Source organism: Leptopilina boulardi, unplaced genomic scaffold (assembly GCF_019393585.1).
Source record: "Leptopilina boulardi isolate dan_hultmark-lab unplaced genomic scaffold, ZJU_Lbou_2.1 LbouV2_123, whole genome shotgun sequence".
NCBI lineage: Eukaryota > Metazoa > Arthropoda > Insecta > Hymenoptera > Figitidae > Leptopilina > Leptopilina boulardi.
This window is the reverse complement of record NW_026137667.1, coordinates 5,129,722-5,142,813: the sequence shown is the minus strand read 5'-3', so window position 1 is coordinate 5,142,813 and position 13,092 is coordinate 5,129,722. Positions and strand designations below refer to the sequence as shown.

At 27.3% G+C, this 13,092-nt stretch overlaps 2 protein-coding genes across 3 annotated transcripts in view; one reads left to right on the top strand and one right to left on the bottom strand.

The window, feature by feature from the left end:
• The window catches only part of LOC127290938 (prostaglandin E2 receptor EP3 subtype), a 249,774-nt gene that overhangs the window by 222,554 nt on the left and 14,128 nt on the right, over positions 1 to 13,092 (bottom strand). The gene's annotated exons all lie outside the window — the stretch shown is intronic.
• The window catches only part of LOC127290902 (rho GTPase-activating protein 7), a 167,543-nt gene that overhangs the window by 143,448 nt on the left and 11,003 nt on the right, over positions 1 to 13,092 (top strand). For both annotated transcript variants that reach the window (XM_051319724.1, XM_051319734.1), the window contains one exon: positions 7,237 to 7,424. In XM_051319724.1, the coding sequence (XP_051175681.1) occupies positions 7,237 to 7,424 (188 nt within the window). The remainder of the gene's footprint in view (positions 1 to 7,236; positions 7,425 to 13,092) is intronic.

Sequence of the window (13,092 nt, the reverse complement as noted above, 5' to 3'; positions counted from 1 at the left end):
TAAGAAAAGAAATGTGGTGCGTAAAGATTACAACGTTTCGAAACACGAGTCCCTTTAACAAGGACCTTCAGGATATGCATCCTCGCAATGTATTAACACAAAATACTTATTTCTTTTGTAAACGCAGACTCTCATTCTATCTCTCTCTGACTTGTTGAGAAGAGCCGTGGCACCCCACCAGGCGAACTGTTCCCTTCTTCAACTCAACTACTATATACACACACTCTCTTCACTCAAGATCCTATACCCCACACCCCCTCCTTTTCGGAGTTGTTCACGTCGACCTCTCTTGAATACGGTTGCATACGCCGACGACCGCTAGTCGAAAGCCAACCGCTATGCACCCAACACATTAGCGGTTGATGCCGGCCGGTATGTAATTTGTGCAAAAATAAAAAGTTTCAATTTCTTTTATAGGTAAATTAAATTATTTTTACATTTACCTAAAATATTTCGAAACTTATTTTAGTATTTCGGAACATAGAAGAAGGTGAATTATTCCAATAAGAATAAACTGTGACATGTAAATAGTGGAAGTAAAAACAAACAAAAAAAAAAAAGTGTAATATCTAGTGAGAAATGTGTGACAGTTTTTTGACAATTTTTTTTTTACATAAACAACATTCCATGTTGCGTGCCCGAAAATGTTTACCCGATTCTATATTGTCAAAAGAAAGGGTTTCCGGCATTGTTTCTTGAGAGATAAGGGTTGTATTATACACGAGAGATTAACCGGTCACGTATAGTCGATAGACGTGGGACTCACGAATTTCCCAACACCTGGCTATATAGCGAATATAGTTTCTCTCTCTCTCTATCTATCTCTCCCGGTAGCAATGAACTTTGTGTAAAGTCTAATACGTTCCACACGAGACGACTCTACGGAAATAGAGCTGCGAATGTGCCGACACTGCCAGAACATTAACATGAAAGGTACATTTAGATTTTTTTTAATCAATCTATAGTTGTTTGCAAAAACGAAATCTTTTATTCCCAATGCAATATCGTTCTATATTGATCAAAAATCCAAGAAAAATTCTTTCATTTTAAAAAGAGATTACAAACAACTAATTTGATAAAAATCAGCAAAAAAACTATAATAATTTTTAAAACTAATTAAGATTTAAAATTTTAGAAACAGCCAACTCTCTAAATCTGAATTAGTGAAAAGTGAGCTACTACTTTAAAATTACTAAGAATTTTCACTAATTTTTAGTTACTTTTTTACTAGAATTTTAGTACAAAAATTTAAAACTACTAAATCAAATTACTAAATTTTCTAAAAATTAGTAATTAGTACTTTTCACTAATTCAAATTTAGAAAGAATATTTTTGAAATTGAAAGTTGTTCACAATTTCGTTTTGAGCGTTTATCATTTATCTAACAAAACAAATATTTTCTTAAAGAGAGACAAAAATATTTCCTTCAGGTGTTGAAACATTTTTTTTTTCTTTAATCAAATTAAAACCATTTTCAAGGTGATTAATTTTGAGTGATTTATTTTTTACATTAAGTCAAAAGCAACTAATATTTGACAAACGAAAATAATTTCAGTCTAAATAATCAATAATAAAAAAACAAGGGCATTTTTTTAAATAAAAATTATGAATACACTTTTTTGGCAAAAAAAAAAAAAAAATTAAAATACTTCTTTATTTATAAATTTTCTCCAAAACTATTTAGTTAAAGAGAAGTATTTTCCTTGTCAATAATATATGTTAAGATACAAGATTATTATTATTACCCTATATATTGACATTTATTATGCATAATATCATATTAATTAAAAAAAATACTTTCAACTTATATAAATTTGATGCAAATTATTTTATATGTCATTATGTAATTAGAATATATAAAAATTGTACTAATTACATAATATTATATATTATAATTTATAGTATGTGTATGATATAAATTGCATATATGCGTTTATATTGCAAAATTGTTGCCATCAGAATTATTTTTAAAAAAATTGAAACGATTTTTATTTTTAATTATTTAGACAATCCTAATTATTTTTAGGTAATTACACGAAATTATTAATGAAACACTAATAGGATTTACGTAAAAGTGAATGTAAAATAAATTAAATGTTAAGTTATTTATAACAGAATTTTGACGCAGGTTAAAAATATTTATAAATTGTTTAATATTATTATTAGTCATACGAAAAGATAAAAAATCAATAATAGGTATATAATAGATAGACAATTGGCATATCTGATATTAGGAAATTTGATAGCGTAATATTAATATGATATCTAATACTATTGATAACCAAATGACATGTCAGTGATTGTATAATTATTGATTTAATTAAACCCTATTGAATTTCACTTTAATAACATTGGGAATCATTGATTTTTAGAGAAGGTTATATGTATAGTGAAAACGATAAATGCCAAATAAATTAATTTGGCCTTAAGTAAAAAAATAATAAATATGGAGACAGTAAGATTAAAGACATTGAGAAATAGTGTAAGAAAGAAAAGGATGAAATTACAGTTAGATAACAGTTAGTCATCATCTGGTACTCCCATCCCAGTTCCTCAATGACTAATGAAAATGATAACATTCGAATCCTAAAAAGGATGTATCCTTTTTTTTCTACACTCGAGATCATAAAATATATATAATTCAAAATGGAAGTAACGCATTAATGAAAAATTATTATTTTTTTTTTTTTTAGTAACGGTAACTAATTTTAATGGTTTTTATTTTGAGTAACGGTAACGAAAAAAATAATTATATGTTTTCTTTAATAATTAAAAAAAAAATACATTTAAAATTCGTAGAATAATAATAATATGCAAAATAGTTCCTTGATTTTCATATAACAAACCTCTTCAACAAAATATATGTATATAGCTTCTTTATTTTTTTAATAACTACTTCAATTATTAACATTACAGACTCAATCTTCAATGCCATTGAAATATTGAGTACTCTTTGCCTCTTGAGGTTTCCTGTGACGTCAAGAAACAGGTTTACCTGTTGATAAGGTCGATAATAGTATCATATCTTCTCCTATATATAGTTGTTCATAAGAAAATAAAAAAAAAATAGAATTACTTTTCTTAGTAGTAATACATTGTGGATGTATATATCCTATCTTAAAAGCAATATTATGTTTTTAATCTGTAGCACGAAAAACAGTTTTTTAATTCTTTTTGAAAAATTTTTAATAATCAATTCTGAAAATTGATAAAATATATTTTTAATATAACGATAGATAATAAGGAAAGATGTTAGAAAATCATAAAATTGTTATTAAAGTAGTAAAAAAAAAAAAAAAAAGAAGAAGAAGAAGCCTGAGAGAAGGGATATAGTTTTTATTACTAAATATAAATATCTTGCATTATATTGCAGCCACAAAAAAATGTCATTAAATTGCTCTTTTCTTCTGGGTTTTGCAAGATCGTTACGTGAGCACATAAAAGTTAACGACTTGAATGATTTTTCTTGTCAAGCATATTCTACGCTTCACTCTTTGCTTCACCAGGTCCGGTATTTCACTTCAAGCTTAAGAGTTAAGCTCGCCTTAAGACCGATTCTTGTCAACTGATTGGCTCAATTGAGTCTTGAAGTGAGCCTAACTTGATTCCAGTTTGGATTAAAATACTCTTCCCTGAGTTACAATACTCATTTTTTTTTTTTTTTTTTTTTTTAATGATAAACATTTTATATATATACATCCACAATGTTTTTATTTATAATCTACTTTTATTTTGCATATTCATTATTATTCTACTTATTTCTTGCTCAATGTTCCCTCGACTAAAGATTTATATTCTATATAGTTGATATTTTAAGTAAATTATTCTTGCATTTTGCGCAAACAGAATTTCTTAATTGGTATATATAATTAAATTAACATTCAAACCCTTAAAATTCTAATTATCTTAAATCTTATACACTTTCTCTCTAATATACACGTGAATGAATAGAAGAAACATTAGCGAGAAACTAGAAGCTTCAAAAAGTTCCCAGATAAATCCTAATGACAGTAATTATTCTACATGAGTAAATCCGTCGCACACCTTATTTCTAAAGTTACACTAATATATTCAAGCAGCCACCAATTCAAATTACAGAGAGAAAGAGAGATATTTTCAACATATATCGAATGAACAAAGTAGAATTTTGCCTTGATCTTTAACAAACGGCACATGATCTTATCGTGTATGAGAACGCTGTGTAAGACCATTTTTGTCGAGATAAAACGATTGTTTACCACGAAACATCCTATATAGATTCAAAGTTTGTTAAGTCACGTCGTTTTTCGCTCATGTACTATATTTAAAAAAAAGGCCACACAGAGAAGAAGGAGGTGTGCATTTATTTCTTTTGCTATATTGTATCATTTTCCTATTACACCATAAATGCCTATATAGTTATTATAAACGTTCTTATATATATATATATATATATATATATATATATATATATATATATTTCTATTATATCCCATATAATACAATCAATCATAGCAATTAGAATACCTACTACGACGCATATCTATGAATTAAGTCACCGTTCATTCTTATGTCACACCCATGATCGCCTACGTAGGTGTGATTATATTTTTTTCAAACGGAAGAAGTATCGAGTTTGTCCTTCAAATTTTCTAAGACTGTTTAGAGTTTTCATATACATGTACAAAAAAAATGCATATATACATGTATATGTGTGAATGTTTACTTCATACTAAAAAGGAATGACTACTTATATTGTCCTCTATATTATAAACGCCCTTTTCAAGTTTAATCCATTTTATTACGTAACACATCTCGAAAAATCATTAATCTCTGCTGACATTTTATGTGATCATTACAGTGATCATTTCAAATAATACTTGATTTTAGATATGAAAAACTACTATTAATAGTCTCTTATTGTATCCCCTACAGTCAAAATTTACCTGAGAATATAGTAAAAATTAATATATGTATTTCAGTAAAAAAAAATTTAATTCCCACATTGAAAAAAATGTATATTTAACTCAAATAATCGATTACTTGACTAAAATATTTTAAATAATTTTATTATGTGAGACAATTAAATGATATTTATTTCAAATATAGAAATTATTGGTTCAATTAGTTTATTTAATTCAATAATTTGGTTTTAAAAATTCTTTGGTTCCAGTAAATATTTATTTGAATAAACAAGTAATCGATTATTTGAATCAAATAATTTTTTTTCAGTGATATACTTTCAATTACTCTCTCTAAATTTGAATTAGTAAAAAGTGAGCTACACAGAAAATTAAAAGGCATTAAAATAAGCGTTGCAGCTTATTTTAATACCTTATAATTTTCTATACTAATTCAAATTAGTAAGAATTTTTAGTAATTTTTAGTAAAATGTTACTATTGGATTTAGTAATTTAAAATTTTTTTTACTAAAGTTTTAGTAAAAAGTGACTAAAAATTAGTGAAAATTCTTACTAATTTAAATTAGTACATCACTTACCAAAATTCATTATTCAATTAATAAAGAAACTTTAAATTATTTTAATTAAAAATATTTATTATTTGTTTATAATCAGTGGAAATTTTACTAATTTTATTGCGACATTTTTAGTTGATGAATCAATTGATTCTTTTACGATATTAAAATTTAAAGAAGGTATAGAATAGGAATTTCCAAAGTGAAATTTAATCTTGATGACTAATTTCCTGTTTTTGTGAATGACGTAGAATTCAGATAATAATAAATAGATTTTATATAATAATAATAATTAGTAACTATAATAATTAATAATAATTATTAATTGTTCTAAAACAAATTAGTAAAAAAAATTTAACAAAACACATCAAGGAAAAAATTGAAAAATTACAATCAAAAAGCAAGGAAAACGGGAAAGACCTCAAAACGTATATTTATAATATATATCACAAATACTAAATGAAGAGCATATACGAATATCAAAGTACATAATCGTGATTTGCAAATTTATGTGTCCACTTTTGCAGGAAACATAAAACAGTTCTAATAATTAAAATACACACAACATTGAGAACTCTATATATGAATTGTAATTAATTGACCCCCTTGAACTCAAATTATGCATTGTAGTGTAAGGAAAACAAAGTGGAATGTGTTCATATCGGATGCACGAAATTCGACCAACCACGTTTATATATATGGTTTATATTGTATATGATACCAAAGTCATTGATCCAGAAACAACTTTTATGGATCAGTGAATATTCATCAAGAGCGAAATGAACAATATAAGGATTGGTCAAACAAATTCTATTTCGCAGTGCAACTTGTTGATATATGCTAACAAATATATTCAATATATATATGTATAAAGAAATTTATGTATTAGAGAAACCAATTTCAACATTAATTAATAATTTAATTAACTAGTTGATTACTAATATCAAAAATTTAATTAATTAATTATTATTGTTTATAATTATTATTTTAATGGATAGTCAAAAATATTATTTACCAAAAATTAAATCATCGTTACACTTTTTGATATTTGATGTTGCTTTCACATATTTATCAAATACTATTATCTCATATTTTTCACGAACCCTATAATTTTAGAATATAGCTCCTTGCAAAAAAATTTTTTCCATATAGATGGAATAAAGTTCGATCTTGGAAATTGATTACTTTCGCATATGGTATACACACACACACGTGATACGTTGCATCACGAGAATGCTAATTGATTCGTCAGATGAACGGTACTGTGAGCAAGAGTGCCCCTTTCGCGAGGCGGCGATAATTAGTATGTCTAGAAAGCAGGCTCGATCGCTAATCGATAAATTTAATTTATTCCCAATGGGATAAGCCCCCAAGAGCCGATTTCGCGATCTGGATCATCGATAGGCGTTAACCATTATGGAAATAATCTTTTCCTCTCTCAATATAAATATATACATACATACTATACCCGCGTGTATTTCTTATCGACTAGTTTCTATATTTTTAAACAACTATTTTTTTTTCGATACAACCGATATCCTCTAATCTAAATCTATACCAGCTTCCGGAAAATTTCTCCTAATTTAAAAAGACTACTACCGGAGAAACTCATCGTCTCTCTCTCGTGACTCACTTTGATGTTCAAATTAAGATTACGTTGATACATAATATTTTTTTTTAAGGAAGATGATTTGAAAATAAAGATGAGATTCTTTTTCTGAATTTAAAATAAGAAAATTTCTTGCAGAATTTAAAAATAAAATTTGTTTTTTCTTTTACAGACTACCAATTTCCAATAGATGTATCGAGTGTGGCGAAGGACCATCCGTTTTTGGAGAGAGATTCTTTGCAGAGTCTCTTTCGAAGACTGCACGCACTTAATCGTTGCGCCAACATGAAGTTGGATACTCATCACCATACACACCATCATCATCATCATCATCATCATAGTACAAGTCACAGTAAAAGCGTGAGTGTTAATGATGTAATGATTTTACTAAAATTCTAATATGCTGTAATTCACGTAGGCGATTCCCAAATGACAAACTATTCTCTAATACCTTTTTTTTCAAGGACATTGCTTTACAAAAAAAAAAAAAAAAAATTGAACAGAATGAAATTAGATAACAATGAAATGAGTTACAAAAATCAGTAACAGATTATATAACTCTTTTTTCAAAAAAATAAAAAAACATCACCAGAGAAGTAAATGAATCTTCGCGTGAAGTGAATTAATCATGGTATATAAAATGATAACATGAACTGGAAAAGGGCAAAACAGTGGTCTTTTAGAATCGTAGATTATTTCTCGTGGATGAGTCATAATTTCCTTCTTGACGTTCTTGAAGAGGAACATAAATCGTACGCCTTGTGAAGTATACTACACACGAGTACACTGTTAAGTATATTTGTATTCAATCTCGAGCGTCTTTTCCCCTCCATGACATGTTTCACATTTATGGTCATTGTTATGCATATCATGAAAACTTCTATTCTTTCCATAAACACGACTACCGCGCATCTCCAACCAACATCCAAAGAAATTATAACATTTTTTTTCTAATCGCCGAAAAATTTAATTTCTCATATATATTTTGATATTTTATTTTATTGTCTCGGAAAGAGTCCCCCATGGAATAAAATTCACATCAGAATAATACTGCGCAGATCGAATGAATCATGCCCCACACATATACACACTATATATATAATCAGTCCCACGCCTGTTTTGTCTTATATACACATTAAAATGATTAACGTGGAATCTCGAGCACTCTTAATCATTCGTGTCAGCTCTTAAGCCATCTAAATCTTCGCGTTAAATAATATTTTGCCCATAAAAAAAAAAAAAAAGTTTCAGACCTATGATCCTTCAATTTGCAATCTTATTTCGAACAATTAATAATCAAGGTAAATAGATTTAATAAAGAATTAGTTCTTATAATTTTTTTCCGTTTAAATAATAAATTTCATCTGTATTTTAAAATTTTTATTTTTACAATATTTTGAAAATATATAAATACACTGAAAAAAAAATTTATTTGATTCAAATAATCGGTTACTTGACTATTATGAAATAAATATTTACTTTGAATCAAATAATTTTTATTTGAATCAAAAAAAAATTTTTTTTCCATGTAAACTTTTGCGTTTTTAATACAAAAAATTGTGTATAAAAAAATTTTGAAAATTGAATTTTTTTTTTAAAGCAAGTCTAGGAAAAATAAATTCACTTTCTCGATTCACAACGATCTTGTATAATTGATGGATCATCACTGGTTCTGTAACTTTCCTCACCGTAAATGGTTTCAACTTCAACATTTCTCGAATTGCAGTTTGACAGAGTGCACACGTGCACCCTGCAAAAAGAAAGAAAGAAAAAAAAAAAAAAAAGAAAGACCCAAGCAAACTGCTCTGACTCTTGCCGGAAGTATAGTTTGTATACAACTCATGGCAGACGACGAGAGACAAATGAAAAAGTTGTTCTATACAGTCATCCCTCCCGAGAATGGCAATTATCTTACTTCTGGTTTCATTCTGTTCTCTCTAATTATATATATATATCTACCTATTTTGCCTTTTTTTTCCCCCGAAACAAAATGGACTTTCACGTTTCAGTGAGCCTTCCAACAATATAATATTTTGAAAATAAAACATTTCCTGCAAATTTTTTTTTTATATATTGTATATAGAAATAAAAGAATTTTGTTGAAATTTTAATATTATACACTGAAAAAAAATTATTTGATTCAAATAATCGACTATTATATCAAATAAATGATTATTATTCCAGTCAATTTATTTGCTCCAAATAATTAATGCAAATAAAAATATTTTGGTTCAAGTAAATATTTATTTAATAAGTCAATATTTGATAATAGTCAATTATATTTGAATCAAATAAATTTTTTTTTTCACTGTATTATTATAATTTAATGGAAATTTTCTGATGAAAAACAAAACTTTCAATTTTATTATTTTTAAATCTACCTTTCACTCTTAAAAAAATGTGATCAAACATCTCTTCTCTGAAATCAATGACTTTCAACGTTCGGATCTTGTTTTCCGGTCATTGCTCGATTAATTTCTCGGTTTAGGTATCCGATATTGCGGTTAACGCACATTCAATTTTATTTATATCAATTTTCATATACAATATATATATATATATATTATAATATATTTTGCAAAAAATATTTTTTCAAAATCAAAAAAAGTAAATCAAAATATCACTTTTTGCATTATTAAACATAAATGAAAAATTTGAATTAAAAAAAAATTTATTTAAAATACGATAAAAATCTGATGTAGAAAAATGTTTTCTTTCTTTAATAATAAATGGATTTTTTTCCCGAGAGAACGTGATACTTAGTTATAATTATAAATGTCTAAATATATAATTTCTTGGGGAGGAAAATCACATATATATATATATAGTGTATATGAAAATGATGGTGTTTTACACGACCCTCTTTTTGCTGTATTGCATTTATAAACGACAATGACAAACGACTAACGAGACATAATTAGCACTTCGGAGGAAAATAGGAAGTTAAAATGAAATTGCAGGATTATAACTTGAAATTTCCGTTGATGCGCTTTGCTATATAAGAAACGAGAGAAATTCAAGTCCACAGCATCCGCTCTTCGCGTTCTCTTGGTAATTTTCTCGCAAATGAGAACGCAATCTTATATTATATATATATATATATATATATATATTGCTCTCTCGCGAATCCGAGGCGTTTTCATATATATATAGCGACACGCGTAATTATCCTCGCTTCCGTGGACTAACTCTCTTGATCTTTAGAGGACGAAAACTGGTTGCAAAACATGCACGCAATGAGAGAGCGGCAGACTGCACGGCACTCTCGTGTTTTCAAGCACCTGCGTTTACGTTCACCTTGCTCGCTAAATCCAAGATTGACCGATGGTTTATAATGTATTTAACAACGACCCTTTCTTTCTCTCTCGTAAAATATTTTTTTTAATTATTTTAAAAAATTACTTTTGTCCCAGCTTCCATTTTACGACAGTTTAAAATGTCAAATGACACTTTGCTTTTTATTTCCCAATAAATCAATTTTTAATGCATTTTCGTTTAATTGAATTTTCTCTAGATACAAACATTCATTAAAATTATTTTACGCGACATATATTCTAAAGCAAAATCACTTATGACCGATAATAATATATTGTGCATGAGTTATTAATTTATTTTTTACAAAATAATTGTTTCTGCAAATATTTTTTTCTCAAAGTAACAATTATATTCTGAAATTAAAAATAAATTTATTTTTATATATTATTTAAATTCTAAAGAAAAAATTTAGTTATTTTAAAATTATATACTGGATTATAAATTAAAATATTCTAAAATACCGAGGATTTATTTTTAATTTCAGAATAGTTTTTTCATTGAAAATGATTTTTTTAGTGAATAGATTATAAAATTTCCTATGGCTGATAAGAAAAAAAAAAATTTTCCAAAAACGTATAACCTCATTAGAAACAATTAAATATGAATATAGTGGAAAAATGACGTCCTCGATAAAGTATTAGAAAACAAAATAATAATGCAATGACGATGATGCTATAAATATATCATGAAAACCGGTATACTGTTTTTTTTTCTCAGCAGATTCATCCATAACTCTTAACGAAGAAAATGAATTATATTTTCTATACGCAATACCCTACCAATTTTTTTTTTTTATAAACTCGCCTCCAATTTCTAAAATCAAATATATTCACAATGAAACAAAATTCACAATTTCCCGTCTCTCTAATTTTTCACAAATATTCGCAATTGCTTTTCTCCTCTATAATATGGACATTGAAAATAAATGGAAAATAGAATTCTATATATGTGCCTAAGAAATTACACGTGGAAAGGTCAAGAAACTTGATGGTTGATTTTTCTTAATGAAAAAATAATACACCTTGCGGTATTCTGATGATTAAATTATTGCTATTGAAGGAGGAAAATCTAAAGGAACATGTCTTGAATTGATCATATAGTTCCGTCGTATACTTGGAGATGAAAGGTACTCTCCCCTATAGGTGTACAGAGAGAAAATATACCGGTATATATCGTACCGTATATACAGTAGAATGTTGAAATAGGGTTCTAGCTCGCCTCGTGCGAATTTATGGCAACCGGTTTTCTACCGATCGCGGTTGTTGGGAGGAATGTCGAGCTGTCCTTGCTGCGTGTCAACCGGTGCGAGCAAGCCATCCAAGAAACGGTGGTTTACTCCACGCGGATCCTCAACAACAATTAGTAGCGCGGCACAAAATATTTTTTTTTACAAAAAAACAAATCCTATTTCCTCAATAACAATTCACTTCTTTTTTATCTTATCGTCCAATTTTCTCTATCGGAATCGGAACGGAAAATTCCAATTCCTTGGAATGCGAAACAAAACTTTTTTTCTAAGAAAAGAATTAATTATAACAAAAAAAAAAAAATTGTTTCAGTAAATAAATATCAAAATAAAGCAATTTTTCAATTGCACATTTAAATTTATTGTAAAAGAAAATATATGTAATTATTCCAAATTGACACATAGTTACTGTGATTAATTAGTTGATTTATAGAAGTGATAATTATTTAGAAAACGAAAGCAATCGTCATTCCGTGTGTTATTAGGTAATGACAAATCTTTAAAATATATGTGTTGGAAAGTAAACACACACACATATATAGGAAGAAAAAGAAATTCCTCATATAGAAAATATAGGAGAAAGAAGTTAAACTTCTTCGCTAATTATGCGGTAAACGAAAGATATAAGTAAGGGGTAAGGAGAAAATGAAAAGAAAAACTTTCGAAAGTGAGAAAAAGTGGCAAAAATATGAGTAGTGCACCGAGAATTGACTTTAAATCATATTAATGTGAAAGTCATGACTAAGCTCAATGTCATTTTCAATTGCTATTTCACACAGAAAGTCTATATATATATATATACAGCTTTATAATATTATAAAGACTGATTTATCATAAATGACATCAGTTGTCATTTTTGAATGCGAGCGAACTTTTCTATTTGATTAACGAAAATGCGATTGGATTTATGATTGCAAACAACATTTCAGTTGCATATAAACAATTAATTGAATAAACTTTAGACATCATTTTCTTCACATGCTGACTAATCTCATTAATATTGTTTATATATATATATATAAATGATTAATGTATTTACTATTATAGTATACAACAAAAAGAAGTTGCATAAACATGATATAATAAAAGAGAAAAAGAGTTCATGGTTGGAATATGAAGTTTTTGGCAAGCTCTATTTAGGATCGACTACTGAGAAATCTCACCAGGAAGTGATCATTAGTGTGGAATACTTGCTTGTTCTTGTCGTACTGGAGCATTTATATGCATTTCTATGTATGTCGCACCGTTATAACGATCTCCATATATATATATATATATATAGGTTTTTTTTAAAGGACTGTCAGATCTAGTTCCGAATAGGAGATATATAGGCCTCGGATCGAATTTAAGAAACAAAAGCAGTCGATTTACATTAAAAGAAAAGTCGAATTTTTAATATTCAAACAATTTTATTTTATTTTATTTCAAACAATTATTTCTAGATATTAATTTAATTTTAATAATTCC